The sequence below is a fragment of the Aptenodytes forsteri genome, unplaced genomic scaffold (assembly GCF_000699145.1).
Source record: "Aptenodytes forsteri isolate BGI_AS27 unplaced genomic scaffold, ASM69914v1 Scaffold130, whole genome shotgun sequence".
Classification (NCBI taxonomy): domain Eukaryota; kingdom Metazoa; phylum Chordata; class Aves; order Sphenisciformes; family Spheniscidae; genus Aptenodytes; species Aptenodytes forsteri.
This window is the reverse complement of record NW_008795133.1, coordinates 986,668-1,006,329: the sequence shown is the minus strand read 5'-3', so window position 1 is coordinate 1,006,329 and position 19,662 is coordinate 986,668. Positions and strand designations below refer to the sequence as shown.

The following is a 19,662-nucleotide window of genomic DNA, read 5'->3' as shown; positions in this document are numbered from 1 at the left end:
CGTGCTTTGATTTGCATTTGGTGCACCTACAGTGGCTTATGTGGTACAAAGGAAGGAGACGCATTTGACTCAGTGCAGTCTGTTCTGGACACGGGGGTGATCTGGGGAACTCTGTTTCAGTTTGAGGACCTTATGGCCACATAGTGTATTTTCCACCAACTGCTTGTACCAGTTGCTGTTCCTAGGTGTGCGCCATGCATCTATCGTAACAAGCGACGTGCAGCAGTTTTGTGCCTTGCTCAGAGGTCAGCTATGGATCAGGCTGCTTTAGTGGGGGCATTCTTTTTGTTTTATCCTCTGGAGGGACTCCGGCATCTCCTTCTGGGGCATTCGTCTTGTCTTCCGGAGGGACTCCGGCACCTCCTTTTTAAGATTACCATGCTAGTTAAGGTTAACTACAAGATTTTGGATCTACTCAGATGAGAGTTCTGCTAAAATTCCTGTTCTTGAGAGTCCATTTTTTCTTTACAGTTTGTTTGATCCCACCATATGATCAGTACAGTATTGCTGCTGTGTAGCTAGGAAGGGCAATAGTCATCATCACCTATGTATGTGAATTAGTTTTAGAAGACCCTAGTGAGACTTTTACATCAAATACTTCTTGGGAGTTTTACTGCCTTGTGTAAAGCGTGGTCTCGGAAGGGAGGTCCTAGACCGGAAAGTACATGTCTTCACATGTCAGGCTTTAAGCACCAACCGTTGCGCTTCAGCTCCACTTGTATAGTGCTGCACCGCTTGCTTATGTGAACAGAACTGTACTGAACAAATGGATTAATGCAGGTGGCTACTTCTGTACTATCTGGCAGGGGAGAAATTCAGCTCTTGCTTTGTATGTTTATAAGCCAATGCCACCCCCAACTTTGAATTTCTTGTCTGCTTATGCCCGTAAAGCAGAGATCCAAGAGGAGAGATCCTCTGGAGAAGGTGTTCACTTTTCATACAAATAAAAATCTGACCCAAAGTTCTTCAGGTAGTCAATGTGTTTATTAGCTACTTGCAGGATTTCATATGTTGGACATGGCATACTTCCTCAAGTTCTTTGTTCAGAAAAGCAAGGTGTCTTGCAACCTAAAATAATGAAAATATTTTATTACAAAATAAAAAAATTCTTTGCGCTATAAACCTTCAGGTTCTTGCACAGCTATTCTAATCTTCTTCCTTTGCCATACTAATGCTAAGCAATACCTTGCCCTAAGACAGAATGAGGCTTTTCCTGAAAGAATTCATTTTGGGAATAACTGTCACAAGAACCAAGTAACACTTGCTAGGGTTTGTTAAAATTAACAGTAATAAAATTTGTATCCAACTGTGATAGTCTGAGACATCAGTAACAATATGGCAGGTCTCGGCAGTATGTTGCTTTTAGCATGCACGCTTGTACGAAGTGCAAAATGTTGAAACCTAATTGTAGTAGCGTCCTTTGATAGTACAGATCGTGCATTTCAGAATGTAAAGATCAAACCCATCATATATGTTCTACTCATGAGGAAGATGGAAGTAAATAGCCAGTATGACAACTTTAAGCACTTAATACTCTACAGTGCAAGACTTTTCCTGCTGGAACAATGTTTTGCACAACTTAGAACCTTTCATTCAAAGCTCTCAGCACATTACAGTGGGAGTTTAATACTCTTTTGAGGCTTAAGGCACAATGAGGTTCAATAATCTGGCTCTGTCACTGGCTCTTGTGTATATATATGCACATAAAAATATATATTGATATATAAAAAAAATTATATATAAACCTGCTAGTTTTATATATAGTTTTATATATATATTAAAAAAAAACCTGCTGGTTTTGTATTTTTATATATATTAAAAAAAACCCAGCAGTTGCTCTTGCAGTAGTATAAAAAGGTTGCAAGAGCAACCTTAATTCCAGCAGGTTTTTTCTTCTTTTAATACTTCAAACGTACATTCAATGACTGCATGAACTATTAACATTGAAGTATCAATTGAGGGGACACCTCCCTCCAACCTGTTATGGATGTGCGCAATAAAGGGAACACACCTCATTCAGTGAATCCTCCCAAGATGAATCACAATGACTGCCGTTTGCCTGGATGTCTAAGATGATATTAGGGATCCGATTTCCTGGAACAGTGAAGCTAGTGATCATTTGACATTGAATGAATGAGGAAAAAGGTAAGCGGGGATGTGAGTTGTTTAGGGATAGATAATTCTGCCTTCTATCCTGCCAGAATTTCTGTTGTTCCTTAAGAAAAAAAAAGAATCATATAGGCGCTTGCTGGATGAACTATTTGTATTTCTATGAACTACATATTTGAAAACTGTTTATATATTTGGCATGTTTGTTCTCTCTCACAGTCTTTGTGGAAAGACGTGCTTTTTTTCTTTCTAAGCAAAGACTGCAACAGTAATTGCAGTACCTGCTATCCTTTCTCAACCATTGCAGCTGTGCTGCTAGCAGAGAAGGGGCATAATGAAATTTAGAAAAGCTAATTCAAGATCTATTTTGGTACTGATGGTAAATGCCTCTCCCCACATTAGATGGTACTAGAAAATAATAAGGCTTGAATATACGTTTTGTGGAAACAGTCCCGATGCTAGTGTTAAGTTTCAGGTATAAAAGCATCTATGCCTTGGCACTGCTGTCATTCTAACTTGGACTAACACCTGCAGTTGTAGCAAACTGCAAAAAGCAGGTTTTTATAGAGCAGCAAAAATAAGATTTTTATCCATGTGTCGTTGAGAACTGCAGTCTGACTGTATCAGTAGCTGGACTGGACAGTATGGGTTCACCCAGCCCTGTCCAACACTTGCCGTATGTTGAGGCCTAGGAAAGACTGAGCCCAACTCATATTCTCCCAGTCCTCATTTTTTTTCATCTCAGGGTTTTCTGAGCCTGTTGTGGTTTGTCACTATTAACATTTAACACATAGGGGTTTAACTATTTTCAGGCAGGTCTACAATATAGAGATATCTGGTCCCTTTTAAGGCTCTGGAGAGTGCATCTTAGAAGCTGAGGTTTATCTATTTGTCAGTATGACTGCACAGCTCATCTTTGCAGATAATGGAAACTACTTCAGAGCTTTAGGTACTGGATTGTATTGTACAAACAAATGCATTTAAGGAGGAGTCGATCTCTATGATGTTTAATTACATGACTACTAATATTCTGGTTTAGTTAACTCCATGTATCTGTAATATTCTTACTCTTACCTTTCTTACTTGTTCTGCTGGCGTGATCTAGTGCAGCCTTCCTAAGTTTCTGAACATACTGTAAAATTCCTGTTAGTGGTATCCGTTGATCATTTTCATATGCCGTGATAAAAACTGAAGGATAACACTGAGATTAAAAAACAAAACCAGTTACATATGTGACAACTGATTTTTCTCATAAAGTGAGTAACAAATTCTTCTCTATTTATCTTACTGTACTACTTGTTATGGTTTATCTAAAAACACATCTATTACATAATTACCTGCTGCTCTTAAAAAAACACTTTTATCACTCTAACTGCAAAAAGTATTTTTGTCTGAAAAATTACTTCGTATTAGGGGATCATCTGCTTGCAAAAGCTAACCAAAAACATCCTCTCCCCACTGGAAAGGTCTGATACCTGTCTGCTTGCTGGTGATTACAAAAAAAGGGGAAGTACTAATCATGGAATGGTTCACCTTAGGACAGTAGTAGAAGTTTACTTTTGCAATCTTTCCATACCTAAAAAGTAGTTGTTTTTATATATAAAGATTTTACTTAATGAAACTATGCAACACAGCTAATGCATTACTTCAAATAGAGAAAGATTTCCTCTAAGATGACAATATCAAAGCCATAGCTCCTTTTCCATTTCATTGTTCGCCTCTGAAAAGGTATTTAGTCAGTGGAAAATACCTCCTCCCTCCTGTGACAAATGCTGCAAAACCCAGTGGAACAAGAGAAACCCCCCACAAAAGGAGAACGTATTTTACATGTTGAGGTTTGTTTATACAATAGAATAATCTGTTACTTCCTGGCAGTCCTATAACAAAAACAGTTTTTGAAATCTATTGATTATTTAGGAGAAGGTGTTTGGTTAATTTCAGTAGTCACTTATAACTCCAAATATTGCTAAGATTATTACTGAAATAGTTTATATTTGTATTGATGATTCATTTTAACACAAAGCAGCAGCTAAGACAATTCTAAAATGCTGGGGTTTAAAGCACTGAAAACGTAAAATAGACTTTTTTTTTTAATTTCAGTTATCTGCTTTTTGTTTTCTTATAAACTGCTACACTTTAGTACTGTAGTATTCCACACAGAAAGCATAGTTTTACCTGTGTCTTAATATTCTGGTATGGACAATAGCTTTTGATATACTTCATACATTTTTCATCTGCTAATGGATTTCCCCATTCTTCCTGTTCTTCAATTGTCAGTGGCAGATGAGTTTTCATCATTGTATTTAGAACATCTACGAAAGGAGCCTTAGAAGTTGTTATTAAAAAAAAAAAAAAAAAAGTTGGCAAATAGGACACAAAGTGAATTCTGAATTGGAATGTTTCCAATTCTGAAACTGGTAGCATGAAGCAGAAAATACAGTTTAATGTCATAATCCATAAAAGGTCTGCAGCCCCTCACCTGTAAAACCATGGCTCTGATGAGTTCTGGATCAGTGTTGCACAGGGCTCCTGCAAGAACTCCTCCAGCACTGGCAGCTGCTAGCGCTGTGTATTTTGGCTGAGAAAATCCTAGTTCATGCAGCAGCGTGATGCAAGCCTTAAGGTCATGGAGACCTTTGAGTTTATTATGCTGACATCCACCTTTGTGCCAGCTAAGGCCTAGCTCTCCTCCACCCCTGAAATTTAAAGCGATTCAAATTGGAGTCTCTTTGGAAAACATCACATGGCAAAGCTTCAGATAGTGAGAGGACAGCAGCAGCCACAGAATTGCAAAACCATAGTATGCCTTTCCAATGAACTCTTCTTTTCTCTATTCTTGTCTTTACCCTCCTTTATGGCCAAAATACACAACATGCAAACAAAAAAATCTGCACATGATGATTGGTGAAAATCCTAACTGCATAAGGGCACTCTGTGCCCTTGTGTGCTTGTGTCCTGGAACTCACAGGAAAAGCACCATTTTAGGAAATGACACCGTCATTGTAGGCAATACAAAACCAGACGCTAATATAATCTTTTTTTATACAGGAAGCTATTAAAATATCTAAAACATTTTCAATACTTACATCACTAACACTAGCATTTATTAAAAACAGTAAAATAGTATTCTCAGCTCCACACTGAGACTCTCAGGATTTGTCTTGTGTAGCTTAAATTCGGAGACTGTTAGGTGTGGTTTTTTTTTCCTAGTTTGTGAATTTCAAATACTACTTGAAATGTTGTATTTTGTAAAACAGAATATTAAAATTTATTTGTATTCCTTTCTACGCAACCACAATTTTGGTTCTAAGCCACCTGAAGCTTCCTTATTCAGGTTTCCAGTTTAAAATGAATTAACTGATTAGTCTTCCAAAATTCTTCATCTTTGGATGAAGAATCCATCTTCACCTAGGACTGACTTCCATCTTAAGATACTTAGAGGGGTGGGAGGAAGAACAGCACAATGCTTGCCACTGAATATAGCAGACCTAATATATTTGTATGCTGAATTTGTTTTGGAACTGGTATTTCAAACAATTGCTCATTCTCCCCCTTCCTTCCCCTCCCAAAAGTGATTCTTTTGTTACCATCTTCACCTACTGAATTATTATCTCAATGAAAATGTGAAGCCTATTGTACATAGTGGTTTTATAAAACTAGTACATTTGTAGCTAAACTGGAGACAGAGGATTTAGCCAATAAAAGAACAAGAGATGCAGGTTAAATGCTTCGTTGTTGCTGTAGAAGGCAAATGGCTTTCGGAAGATGCAGACTGAACATTAGTATACAATGCCCTCGGAAAGAGGGAGGTAGCATGTCATTGCAATTTGAACGTGTTACCAAAATTTTTCTTGAGCAAAGATGAGGCAAGAAGTAATAAGACTTCAAAAGACTGAAAGTTACATACAACCATCCTGTTGATTTAAGAAACTTAAATGCAGTATGTGGTCTTGAAAGTGTAATTTTTTTTTTTTCCTGAGATAAATTTATTTTTTTTGTTTAAAAACTCCTTTTAAAAAAATCTAAAAAGAGATGGAAGTGAAAAGCATGAAGAATTAGGTATAGCTACATGAAAAAAAAATTTCTGTACCTGTTCACTTGCATATCAAGAAATAGCTGTATATCCCACAGATTAAAATCTTAATTCCATTTTATATTTGACTCACCTGACATGGCAATATGCTAATATCCAACCCTCTTCAATTAACATCAGCTTCTCTTCTTTAAAGCTCATGTTCAAATCCATGCCATAAGCTCCATATACATGAACCAGAAGTGGTTTCCTGTGTAGCTCTTTAGAATTCATATTATGAAAAACTGTAATTGGCACCAAAGTTTCATCCTGGAAATGAAGGAGTATTTTACAATAAAGGACATTTCAGAAATCTTAATGACACATGGCAATGAAAACTTCAATTATTTATTTTAAAATGTGGTTTTTTGATTACAGTAATTTTTTTTCACTTAGAATGTACAAAGCACTCTTGAAAAATAAAGCGAGAGACTGAACCTCTGCTGTGTAGGCTTATGGATGCAGAGTTTAAAATTCATTTAAGTGCAACACCTGAGGAGTTTTTAAACTACCAAAGCACCCAAGTCTTCCTTCCCCCTTTAACACCACGAATATCTATTATTAACAAAATAGTTTACCACTTACTGCAGCACAAACTCTTTATTAACATCTCCAATTTTTTAAACTCAGGCTGTTAAAACTTTTCTTTCTTGATCTATACTGTGCAGGTGGTTGTGGGGTGGTGTTCTTTTCAACAGCTGGCATCTTTTTAATTTATCATGGAGAGTATGATACCATACATCAACTAGCAAGTCTAAGTTACACTATACTAAGATTCTTGACTCATCGTGTATTGTTATCTCCTCTGGCATATCCAGGTTAATGGAAAAAAAAAAAATCTTATCACGACTCTTTCTTGTTCTTCTCTGTAGCACTGAAGAAAACACCCACTGTTTAGTAACTATAGCACCAACCGCTCTTCACATTTTTTAATCTCTATGCCTTGCCAAATGCATTTTCTTTAAATGGGTGGGGAGGAAGGGAAGAATAAAGGGAATGGGAAAAGGACTGAAAAATCTTACCTTGCTTTTAGCTAGTAAACGTGTAGTGTGACAATTCGTAATAATTGGTACCTCTTGCACAGCTTGTTCAATGAGATTATTTTCCTTAAACGAATATGCAAAATTCTTAGGGGGGTGTACTGGGGAGGTGAGCTGAAAATAGCAAGTGCCGGTGGTATGTTCAGGATGAGATTCCAATTCAAATTCACAGGCCCACGTAGGTAGCTGAGAAAACACGGCATTTCAAGTAAGACCCTTACACTGCTCCTGTAAATTTTGCCTACTGTGTCCTTCAGAGGAAAAGATTTTGAATATTAAGCTAAATATCTTCAGTTTGTATGTAGCACAACCTGTATTTCTTTTAAGTTCAGCAGTGAAACAATCAAAAAGTGAAAGACTTCAGCGAACTTTTCCCCTAAGGCCATTGGATCAAGTTCAACAATGAAATAAAAAAGAAAAATAAATCCAAATTCAGTTTAAAATGGGCATTAGTGCAGATTTTTTTTTTAAACTGAAACATTTTTTGAAATTATCCTGCATTGTTTTTATTTTTTTGGTCCTATTTCCCCTCCGATTTCCAGTCCTACTTCAACATGTTATACAGCCAAGTCCATGTCAGTTGTTATGCTTTTGCTGTGAGTTAGCTCAGTAATGCTAAGCCACTGAAAACCCCTGCCTCTTAACTTTGTTCCTAGTGCCAGCCATTGTGAAGAACAAAACCTTTTCCTGGCACATTCACCCTCAGACACTTACTGCTATTATATTTAAGATTTTTAACTCTGCTAAGAATAAAAGAAATCAAGATTCATTCTTTGAGAGCAGCAGGGACATAGTCAAACCCTCTGCCAGGCCACGGCTTACTTGGGTAAGGTTGCTAGAGACTTCTGAAATGGCAGCAGAAGTCCAAGTTCTCCAGAGTAACTGCAGATGTTTTCTGAATAAATAAACTACAACCATTTTCAAAAATGAAGGTTTCAGAGACCATACAGAGTACTTTGTTGAAAACCTTTTCTGTAGCAGTTTTACAGAATGCAGCATTGGTAGCTTGTTGCAAGAAACTTGCGAGTAGTTCAGATTGTATTTTTCAGGCAACAAATCAATTAAATATTTTGTCCGAATGGTCTCCAGAAATCATGGTTTTGAATTGAGTCACTTTGTTTTTAATCCACAAGTATTTAGCAACAACTAGACAAGGGAAGAAATACTTTGCACAAATTGTACTGCAATATCAACTCTTCCCATTTAATATGGGACAGTGTCTGTATTTGTCTTCTGAATGTTCTAATCTTTCTTCTGTGGGAGGGCCAGGCATATTTCCTTGCTTACACTGATGAGTGTAACCAAAAATAGCCCCAGTAAAACTAAGTAGAGTGTTTAGGGAATCAAGTCCTATTTTACACTAGAAATCAGCGATATTGTAAAGAGCTTGACAGTAATAAGCTGAAGAAATAACTGACTCATAGGATAGCTGCTCTCTAACTGTCGAAGTGCTACAATAAGCCACCACATGAAATCCTGAAGAACAGCCACAGGTAATACAATTAGTTATAAGGACAAACTTGGCAGTATTATAGTTTCCAAACCACTTCTACTCTTGGAATTTATCTTTGCTTTCATTATAATGTTATGTTAAAAAAAAATGAAATAGTACTGGAAAAAGATTATGCTGCTTAAGCCAAGTTAAAACATACCTTTATTGACTGAACTGAATGTGAAACAAAAGAAATCACACTTAAGTAAAGATGACCAGCATTCTTCAGGAACATAATACAGTGATCACTGAACATCTCCAAGTCTACTAGCTTGGTTTTCTCCTCCAGTGCATAAACTAACTGCCAGTTCTCCATGCCACTGGAAGCTACTGGTGCCTTCATCAACTATAAAACCAAAAAACAATCTTGCATTACTAAGATGTAGTAAGAGTTACAAATGAGATGTACAGACATATAGGTGCTCTCATGCAACATTTTTATTGCAAAAAATTACTAGTTTGTATTGGGGGGGGGGTTGCCTGACTAAAACTTGAGGTTTTTAAATTCCTTTTACTTGGGCAAAATGGAAGAACAATTCAGTAACATTTGGAAAAGTTCAATTCTCATAGATTAAGCTATAGAAGATTTTCATGCAGTAAGTGCTTTCAGTGTGGCCAGCAGAACTGTAGGTGGTTTGGTTGTACAGACTGAGATCACTAACTTAAAATTTAATATAGGGGAAACAACTGTTAAAGTATACTCATTTTTTGATGTTGCCAAAGGAGTTAGAATCAAATTGGCATGCTACAGGCGAGACTCCGTGTACTACTATCAGTCTTTCAATCCATGCAGCGCGCTCTAATTCTCTTAAATTTCAGTAAGCCGTGAACCACAGAATTAAAAGCCAGCCTTACTATTTCTGTATGATCTGCAACAGGTATCTGAATGAATCCTATGAATCTTATTATCAGTTAAAATTACCTTATATTCTGCAGGTTCTCCGTATGTAGTAAGAATATATAACTCGTCATTTCTGTGCTCAATGTGGTAAATGATCCCTTTTGTTCGTGCTTGTACAAGAGCGGGTAACTTAAAAGGATGTCTACAGTCAACCAGCCAAACTTCCGAGGTTGTCTTGCTGTTGCTGTTGATAGTGAGAAAACGCCTATCTTTTGTGCAATATATGTCCACAAAGAATCTGTAAGGAATAATTAAAAAAAAAACCCAACAACTGAAACTTGATTAGTATTTTTAAAATACGTTGGTTGTTTCAGAATCACGGGCTTCCATCTGCAAGGTAAGAAACACCATGCCTGTAAGCATGGCTGGAGAAATTCCAGACTACTTGGTTCCCAGACCCACTCCTGCTGCATTTTCCCTGGGATTCAAAAACCCACAATCTTGTGTGTGGAACCTGAAATCTGCAAGGAAAGCAGTTCAGTTGTTGCGCAACTGAATCCAGGTTTTTGCCTCACTGAGATAGACTGGAAGCTCATTGATGTATACACACTTTAAAATCCAGGCAAAATGTAGAAATTTTTATTGAGCTCGTAACCCTATTTAAAAAAAAAAAGTAGTAACGGATAATTAAATTGAAATTAATAAAGGACATCATGTGGGAACAGCAATAACAAAAGAACAGTAGGAGCTATTATAAAGATAAATTGATAAAAAGCCTAAGTGTTACTGACCTAACTTTGTCTGAAGCAAGAAAAACAAAAAAGACTTTTTTTAAAAAGTACAGAGGCCTATATGAGACAAGACGGACAGCGTTGCAGTAATAAAGCTGGAAACTAGGGACTGGTTTTGGAACTATCTAAGAAATTAGGAACTATCTATTGGTTTTAATTGCTTCTAAAATCTAGAAACAGAAAACAGAATGATAAGCAGTGGCTGGATGCTAATATTAGACAACTCCAGGCTGAAATTCACATTCAAATTTCTATGAGTCATCCTAATTAATTGGAACGTCACATCTTGGGACATAGCAGTTTCTTTGCCGTTTTGAATCTTTAAGACTGAATGTCTCTAAAAGCAACACTGTCCAACACAAAGATCCAGAAGATTTAATCAAGAAATTGCAGGGTTGAATACCGTAATCTGCATTATACAGATCAGATACATGACTGCAATAATAATCCCTCTAGACTTCAAAATATTTGACTGGTGAAGGAAAAGATGCTTTAAGATAGCATTTTCAGTGCCTTTAATTATTTGCAGGTGGAGGAACTCCGATTTTTTTGATACTATTGTTTTTTCTAATTGCACCTCTTGACATCTTTAGGAGGACAGGCACAGCGGGTTATCTGAAGTCTGCAAGGAATCAGCCTCCTGCCTCTCTAATACACACGAATTTGGCAAGAGCATGGCACTGCATTCAGCAGAGATTCCAACAGTTCAGCTCTGCTGACCTTACCTCTAAGAGTCAAGCTGAAATGCAGGTTACACTTCTCCCCAAGGACTCTGACCTTGCTATTAGAAATTTTTTTTTTGTCTTTGTAGCTTTTTTTTTTTAAGGAAGTCAAGAAATTTTCAGCTTCTAAAAAAAATATTTGATTGCACCTAAAAGAGCTGGTGAGATGTAGAATGGAACTGCTCAATGGCAATACAAAAGAATGTCTTGCCATCTCCAATGAACAAGTGAGTTCAGTTATGAGCTGCAATAGTACAGGAACCTTTAGAGTAAGTTTCTAGTAGATTTACTGTAATGACTATGACCTTCAGAATTATGCCAACAGTTTCCCGGTGGGGAAGTGTCAGGTCAGTGCAACTTGATTTTCCAAAAGTATGCATCAAATGCAGCTGGAACAAAAGGATCTTATTTACTCCATCTCAATTGCAGATTTTTTTCTGTTTTTTTTAGATGAAAGTATAATTGACATTTCTTCACTGAATATGTAACTTAAATTAAGAGTAATCACAAATATTTATGGAATGCTGTATAAATCTACCACATGCTACATGCTACGTGGCTGAAAAACTAGTTCTGCACTCAATTTAGCAAGAGCCTTCTTGTCTTCCTAAACCACTGCTTAAAGAAAGGTTATTGAGAGGGTATTCAGTCAACAATAGTTCTATCTCTGGGAACGCCGTAATGATTTTGCTCATCCATTACCCAGAGCAAGGATTAGCCTGAACTTCTATGTTTTTTAGAAGATGTATCAGACATCAATAGCAGAGAAAACAAAATGAAATCCAGAGTCTGATTTACCCTGTATGAAACTGTCACACATTCATTAAAGGACACCCTGACCTGAGACTGACCTTGACATTTCTAAACTCAGCTGAACCCGTGAGGTAAGAGAGGGAAGTTAAATCTCTGTTGATCACATATCAAGAGGAGAACAGAGCACTTTCTCAGACCGCGTAAGGCACTACTGACAGCAGAACACAACTTAAAAATGCCTTTTACCATTTGGAATATGATATGGAAGAATTTGTTTTCCAAAGCAGTTATATTTTACATATAAAATACTCTAGCATGTGTAAAGGACTTGTTATATTTTAGGTAAGTATTACCTTGCATCTTGTTCTGTATAAACTAACTTAGTATGTTTCTGATTAGTGAAAGTGGTCATGAACACATTCTGGCATTTAAGGTTCTTCTGACTGGTGTAATACAAAACATCATTTGTAGCCCATTCTGGAAAAAAAGACAAAAGCATATCAAATTTGGAACAGTATATACTATTACTGAGAGAAAATGGAGCTCCATGAACACTGGACCCAATGCTGAAAAAGGTGGGTTGCAGTTGGTATGGAACTGAGGACAGCACTTCTACATCCCAGAGGCTGGGGTAAGCCACAAAAAGATTTTTCCATGTTTTCTCTGAATCCCACAGAACAAGAATCTTGTAATATATTTAAAAAAAAAAAAAGGCACAGGAAGTTCTTGACCCTGTGGGGGTTCTGGAGGTAACAGGAAAATAGATGATGTGTGGCTGTTCAAAACTGAGCAGAGAAACAGAGGTTTACATAGAGTCAGCAAGATAATAAAGAGGGTATGAGCTCTGCACCACTGCATGTGACTGCATGCAAACCATTTAGAGAAAAGAGATGATGCATGTGCCTCATGGGTACTGCTGAGAGAAAAATTCTCCAGTTTTCTATGCTTGTACATGTGTTTACCAACATAAACGTATAAATATAGGAACCTTGCTATTCTGAAGTTTAGTAATCTACTGATACAGCCAAATTACTGCCATCTCTGCTGCTCCTACAGCCACCAGAATGATGTTTAGTACATATTCTTTAAAAAGTTACTGTATTCTGTCTTATGAATAAATACTAATTTTCAGTACAAAACCCGAGGAAGTACCACACTGAAGTAACGCAAACAATTTGCTATCTGAACAGCAATGTGGCTCCAAAGTGCACAGGTAGCTGAGGGTTCACTATGAAGACAAGCCTTTAGAAGGGAAATCCAAGTTCTTCTATAGCCTAGCATTTAAAAAACCACAGATGTAAATTTTCAAGAACTTTCATTTGTCTGCCTGCTGTTGCATATCATGCAATACAAGCATATACTTTGCAAGTGATCATAAGACCTAATTCTCTTGGTCATGACTGAGGTACCTCTATACTTCATGATACCTCAGTACCTCACTTACACCTGAGTAAGTTTACAAAATCAGTGTCATCTCTACCATTCTGGTAGTCATTTTTTGTACTCTTACTATCTGCTGTAATCTGTCACACCTATGTAGGCAACAGGGAGCTGGTTTCTTCAATGTACTGATTCTTCCAGACAAACCTAGATACATGTTCAAAGCGAGTATAGTCAAAAATGTCACTGGCAAATTTTCAGGCCTGGTTTTCAGCAGGCATTATAAACTTCAATTGTGCAAACACTTACAACATTAAATTCTTGCTAGTGTTCATTTTTGTAACTAGGAAGTTTTACCTAGTTTTAAATTCTTGCCCTGCCCAGGTAAATTGCTTACTGCACTATACATACTTGATGACTTCTAACAATATAATCCAGAATACAAGATGTGGAACATTGTATACACACTATTGCACTCTTTTTGCTATATTCTTTAACATACTATAGAAAAATAAAGGTTTCCCATTCACTTCAGTTTACCTCTGCTTATTTTAACAGCAATGTAAAGCTCTCTAATCTATTCTGAAAGAATTGACTCAAGGCCTGACTGACTTCTTCGGGCTCTGAATTGTGACCCACATCCTAGATTCCAGCTGAAATTCCAGCCAAGCCCTAATAGTAGGTAGTGCTTGCACACTTTTCAGCGAAGCTAAGTGCCTCCAGCTATCAGTGACTTCAGTAGTAGCTGTAAGGGTTTAGTAATTAGAACATTTCTGAAAAATATCTTTATATTGCAAACAGTTATGTCAGTAAATTTTTAGAGAAGTGTATTGAATTAAATAAAAAGAATGATATGCGTGACTTCAAACATGTATAAATGCTTGCTTTTACAATGAAGGAAAACTTTTATCATGAAAGCATTCACTTTCATCCACATCAGATAACTTGTAATTGTGCAGTGTGGAAGATATCTTAAATAAGAAACAATTCAACAGCTATAAGGATTAAATCTAAAAATGTTGCTTGCTTTTTTTTTTATTAAATACTTTAATATTATTTGTAGACTAAGAAAATTGTTGTGTTGAAAGCTGGTGTGATCTACAGAGTATTTATATAAACAACTTACCAAAACTAAATACATTTGGAATTACTTTTTCCACGACAGGAAAATGACCAAGTTTCATAATAACGCAGGTTGCCTCTTCAGAATTTTCACTTTTTAAGCTGATAGCCATGTATCTCTGATCTGGTGAAATTCTGATCCGTTGAATAAAGGCAGCAGAAAAGCCAAGATCTTCAGTACTGAATAAAATATCAACATTTCCTCCATCTACTACGTAAAAAAAAAAGAGATAGCAAAAAAAATCCTGTAATTAAGGCACTGTCAAAATGAACAGTGGTTGTTAATACCTGTATTTAATAAGTCTGTCTGCAATATTCACAAGCATACGACTGGAATTTATTAACACCAAATATTTGTCTTGCAGGATATTTGCAAATGCACTTTGTAAAAATAAACAAAAAATTACAGTTCCAGGAAAAAAAAAGTCTTGTAGTTATTATTACAAATATTTTTAAAGTGTAGATCTTAGCTTCTAGTAAATGTATTAAATTTTAAAGTTCAGATACCTAAAGCACAGTTGTTTTTACTAAATACAATTAGTAATTTTTTTTTCCACCCCCTCAGAAATAAAAAAGCATGAATGTGGTTTTCCTTTTTCAAAATGTTAAGTTAGGGCTCTGAAAAGAAGTGACTTCTCTCTTTCCTCTCCAGAAACGTGCCTTAGTGTCAATATATACTATTCCCTAACTCTCTTCACCTCACCTTTTCAGATTCAGGATTCTAGAATTATTAATCAATCATTAAAGAATTTTATAAAAGTATTTTTAGTTATTTTAAGAAACAGAGCAATTAAGCTTTAATGTAAGAAAAGTACACAAAGTGACACATGCACAACATTTTTAACAATTGTACCATGTTAGGAAGAGAAATCGCTTACCATCATCTGCTTTTGAAAGAAATATGCAGCCATTCTCTTCAAAGTACACATTCTCTCCAAACCTGATCTGTTCAATAAAAAACAAACATGTTTCAAGTCCAACATATCGTTAGACCATTTCCTTAGAATCCCTATATTCAATCATTGTTCTGTACAACACAATTGTAACATACACAAATGACAGAATATAGCACATACATTTTATACTAAAGAAGGAATTGCATGCATCAGAACGGTTCTTTCAAAGTTAGGGTACTTAAGCTACCTATACCTGCTCTAAATTTAACAAAAGGCTCAGATCACCTGTAATTGCTCTTGTAACTTACAACATCTTGTATTCTTTATCAAAAAGTCAGGAGATTATTGTATCTTTGCCTATGGAGAAATTAATGTAAATACACTATCATAAGAGGTATAAGCTGTTCTAAACACATGCTGTTACTATCCACAATTATTAAAATATTCAACTCTCAAAACTACCACCATAAAATAATCAGTAAAAAGCATTTTATAGGCTCAGATCACCTGTAATTGCTCTTGTAACTTACAACATCTTGTATTCTTTATCAAAAAGTCAGGAGATTATTGTATCTTTGCCTATGGAGAAATTAATGTAAATACACTATCATAAGAGGTATAAGCTGTTCTAAACACATGCTGTTACTATCCACAATTATTAAAATATTCAACTCTCAAACCCCCCACCATAAAATAATCAGTAAAACAGCATTTTATAGCAGGAATGGCTTCACTGCCTTTTATTTGTACTCAATGATGAGAAATGTTTGTATTTTTTGCCACTTACCCTTGGGCTTCCTGAATTGAATGTATACTTGTGCAATTCTTCTAATTTTTCCTTGATCCTTTTTGTCATAGCTTTGTATCTTGCTGAAATGTCCTTCCAGTTTTCCTGCTCTGATTTCAGAAGATTCTTGTACGAAAGCTCTGATGAGGTTATGGATGTATTTTGCTTCCTTTTGGAAGGGATTTTTGTTCCTTCCTGCTAAGTAAGGAAAGACAACAATGGCTACAAGCCAGCACTCTGTACTCCAATATGAATATACTGAGGCAATGATGGTATTTCCTGAGCTACAGACCCAAACCCAACTTTGCATTATTACAATAGTACTTGCCATTAAAAAGAAAAACCAGAGTTGGAATAAGTTTTTCTTTTCAATTCTTCCTGATCTTTTAGGAAGGCATTGTCAAACGTGCTTTACTTGACACATTTATTGAGGTCTTCCCTTCAAAATCTAGGGTACTATTAATGTATGCTCTTAATTGATTATACACAAAAATGTTTGTTCTTGTTTTAGAACTAGTTTTTAGTTAATTTGTATGGAATTCTGTTATTTTTCCTTCTTCAGAGGCGTTTTATCATAATTTTCCTGTCTTAAGAGTATCATTTCTCATTTCCTTTCCTAGACAACAATGCCGCCCACGCCTCTGTCCCTGTTCCTAGGAGTCCTAGCAGCTGTTCAGGTTCTTGCTCCACCTCCTGAAAAGTGTTAGTATAAATAAGGCACAGAATGAAGTGAAGCAGTGAACTGCTATGGGTCCTGCAACAATTTTATCAGGAATAAGCTTAAGGATCTGGTTTTCCATGATCCGTGAGCAGACAACTGCGACCTCATTGCCAACAAAGCTGTCTTCTTTTGTAAAGATGTTAAAAATGTGTTAAAATTGCTAGTACAATGCTACTTCTTTTTGCTTGCTGTAAAATCTTGATCAAATAGTAAGCTTAACAACATATATTACAGTACATAACACTGCACAGATCACACAAAGTAGCATTTTGTAACATTCATTGTGAATGTGTCTAATCTTAAAAAGCAGCATATACTTTTTACCCCATCCTCACTTTGCATCAAGAACTGATGGTTTGTTCCTGGTTTGTCTTCACAAATGCACGCAATCTAAAATGTGAATAAGTAGACTTTGAAAGGAGGAGAAACTATCTGCTCCAGTTACCAAACTCCCTATGAATGTAAACCACATCATTCATGAGAGCATACTAGTGTTTGTGACTGGTTCAGACCAACAGTCCCTCTAGCCTAGTGTATCAAATCAGAAGCACAAGTCAAAGAAACCGTGAAAGCCTTCAGAGAAGCTCTGGAGCAACCGTGTAGTTGGTCAAGGTAAAGAAATTGCAGGATATGTTAGTAGTACCAGTCACTGGAAAAACTGCTGTAAGAAAACACACTTCCCCAAACCAGAAGCAAGCAAACAAAAACCCCACAGTGGCCACAAATGGATACTTAGGGAAGTGTAAGAATAGGACAAGCCCAGATGATATTCCCCAACAGGTGTTCCCCCAGCCTTCAACGATTTTAGCTCAGGCACTTCCTGGGCTGAATACAGTTTCTGGATATTTAATAAGTCTCTGTTATGTACATGCATCGTCTCCCCTTGTAGCTATGTAACATTTTAGCATCCACAACTTATTTTGGCAACTTCCACACTTTATGAATCTTTTGATGATTTCCCCTCCTTTTGTTTTCAACAGTTCCCATGGTATTTATTTTGAAATATTATATAGAGCTGGTGGCCACAGTGTAGGTATACAGTAGAGTTACTGTACACCTCCCTGCCTGGGGAAAACAAAGAGTCATCTAGAAGAGCATCTAGAGAGATTTTGAGGATAGCAGAGGATCTCGGTCACAATCAGTTTGCAAACATTTGCTCCAAAGCAAACAGGCATAGCTTCCTTTCAGGTGAAAACCACTTGTTTGTATCCTGAAACCAGTATGATAGACCAGCTTTTCTAACTGTGTTAGTGAACTGCCAATGAATAAACAGAACCACACATTCTCATCCATCAAGACTTCATACTTCTCCTTGAAACATTTGTTTACATTTCAGACACAGACTTAGGAACTGTTTATGTTATGGTTAGAAATAAGAAGGTTACAAGATGATCTTTGGGTCACCTTTGAAGAAACCCTGTCAACTTGAAACAATTTTAGAACTACACATCCATCTGAAAACGTTTAAGATAAAATAAACCAAAACACTGACCTTTTCAAACAGCATTTATGCATTATGCATATAAATCAGTTTACAGGCTGTCATATTGCAGTAAGCTTTTATAATACCTTTAGGAAACACTGTATTAGAAACACAGGAACGGAAGAACAGGTCTGAAATTATTTCAGACCATTTTCTGACTCTGTGCATGATACATTGCCACCGATTTACACAGTATTTACTTACAGAAATAAATCGAAGTACCTTTCAAAGTAGAGTTTATCACATGTGAATACAACTATGAGAAGTCAATAGAATATTTTAGTATTTAATATGGTGCAAACCATGACTTTCTGGTCAGCACAGTAAAGGTCAAGTTTTGTTGAGCCAGCTCACAGTGGTTAAGTCTGGTGTCATCGGTTTGGACACTTTGCTTCTAGACTAGCTGACCTCTCCCTGCAGTTTTCTCCTGACACTTTATCTGAATCTTTCTGGAAGGTACCAATTTTTTAAAAAATTGCTACAGCAGGAAAAGCAACCAAAATGCAGCTTTACATCAAAACAGTATAGGAAAGTTGAACAACAGTGTATGTCTTTGAACATAACTGAAATCCTAGTATTTATCCCCCTGCTTCAAACCTTTTAGGAAAAAAGTGTTTCCTCGACATTTGAAAAACATGGCTGGCTTCCTTAACAGATGTGCCAAGGTGGTTCTTGACATTAAGTTTATACTTAAACAGCATACCTTGCAGGAAAAGAATCTCCATGGAAGGATGCTTCCAGGTGGCACAGTCATGTGTGTGCATGTACTTCCTGAACAGTCCAGGATGTGGTATTTTTTTGGTTTTATTTTACTATAAAGACATGTTGTTTGAAGATGGTTATGCCTGAAGTAGTATCTGACACAGAAGCTCAGCCCTTGGGGAAGATTTCGCAGTCCAAAACATGACGTTCTAACCTTCATCTCTTGATAGTCAACCTGAAATCTCTGAAAATCCCAAACCGCTGATCATTTACACCGTGTATGTGTATACATAACATAAACTGAAGGTAAAACTTCCTTTCTTTCAAAATGAGACCGATTCATTAGGTAAATCAGATGAGAACAGTAAAACTTCAGCTGTTTCTTAACAACTGGTACACACAGCTTAGCTTGCATATTAACCTGCTACATTACTCCAAAACGTGGTTCCTGGCAGTTGAAAGTTTAACTCTAGTGAAACTATCAACGAAGAGAAAGGAAGGTGCAACTGTGCATGCTTAAACGTCGAAGAACCAAAAACCGGGAAGGTTTTGTAAGTTTTTTCCTCCTTTGTAAGTATCATATAATAAAATCACTTTATCTCAGGAGGGTAACTTGACAGCAAGAGCCGAACCCCCCCTCGCAGGAGAACTGACAGGTTTGCAGCTCTGCGGGGGGAAAGGCCCCACGCGTTTCACCGCCCGCGGTCCCGTTCCCCCGTCCCGCCCGGGCGAGGGCCAGAGAAACCGACGC

General features: G+C 36.7%; 1 protein-coding gene across 6 annotated transcripts; it reads right to left on the bottom strand.

Annotated features, from left to right (window-relative positions):
- Positions 1 to 969: 969 nt before the first annotated feature.
- Positions 970 to 19,194, bottom strand: PREPL (prolyl endopeptidase-like). 6 transcript variants are annotated; one of them, XM_009278387.2, is made up of 14 exons: positions 18,913 to 19,194; positions 16,006 to 16,203; positions 15,201 to 15,267; positions 14,327 to 14,533; positions 12,174 to 12,297; positions 9,636 to 9,852; positions 8,874 to 9,059; positions 7,204 to 7,407; positions 6,276 to 6,451; positions 4,589 to 4,805; positions 4,285 to 4,434; positions 3,184 to 3,310; positions 2,012 to 2,094; positions 970 to 1,068 (listed from the first exon to the last, which is right to left on the bottom strand). In XM_009278387.2, exons 1-14 carry the CDS (start codon positions 19,129 to 19,131, stop codon positions 991 to 993), a joined length of 2,253 nt encoding a protein of 750 aa, XP_009276662.1. In that variant the 5' UTR covers positions 19,132 to 19,194; the 3' UTR covers positions 970 to 990. The 6 variants fall into 6 exon arrangements, with proteins under 6 accessions (XP_009276662.1, XP_009276666.1, XP_009276664.1 ...); XM_009278391.2 differs by having other exon boundaries at positions 9,636 to 9,798; XM_009278389.2 differs by having other exon boundaries at positions 14,327 to 14,530.
- Between the last annotated feature and the right edge of the window lie 468 nt (positions 19,195 to 19,662).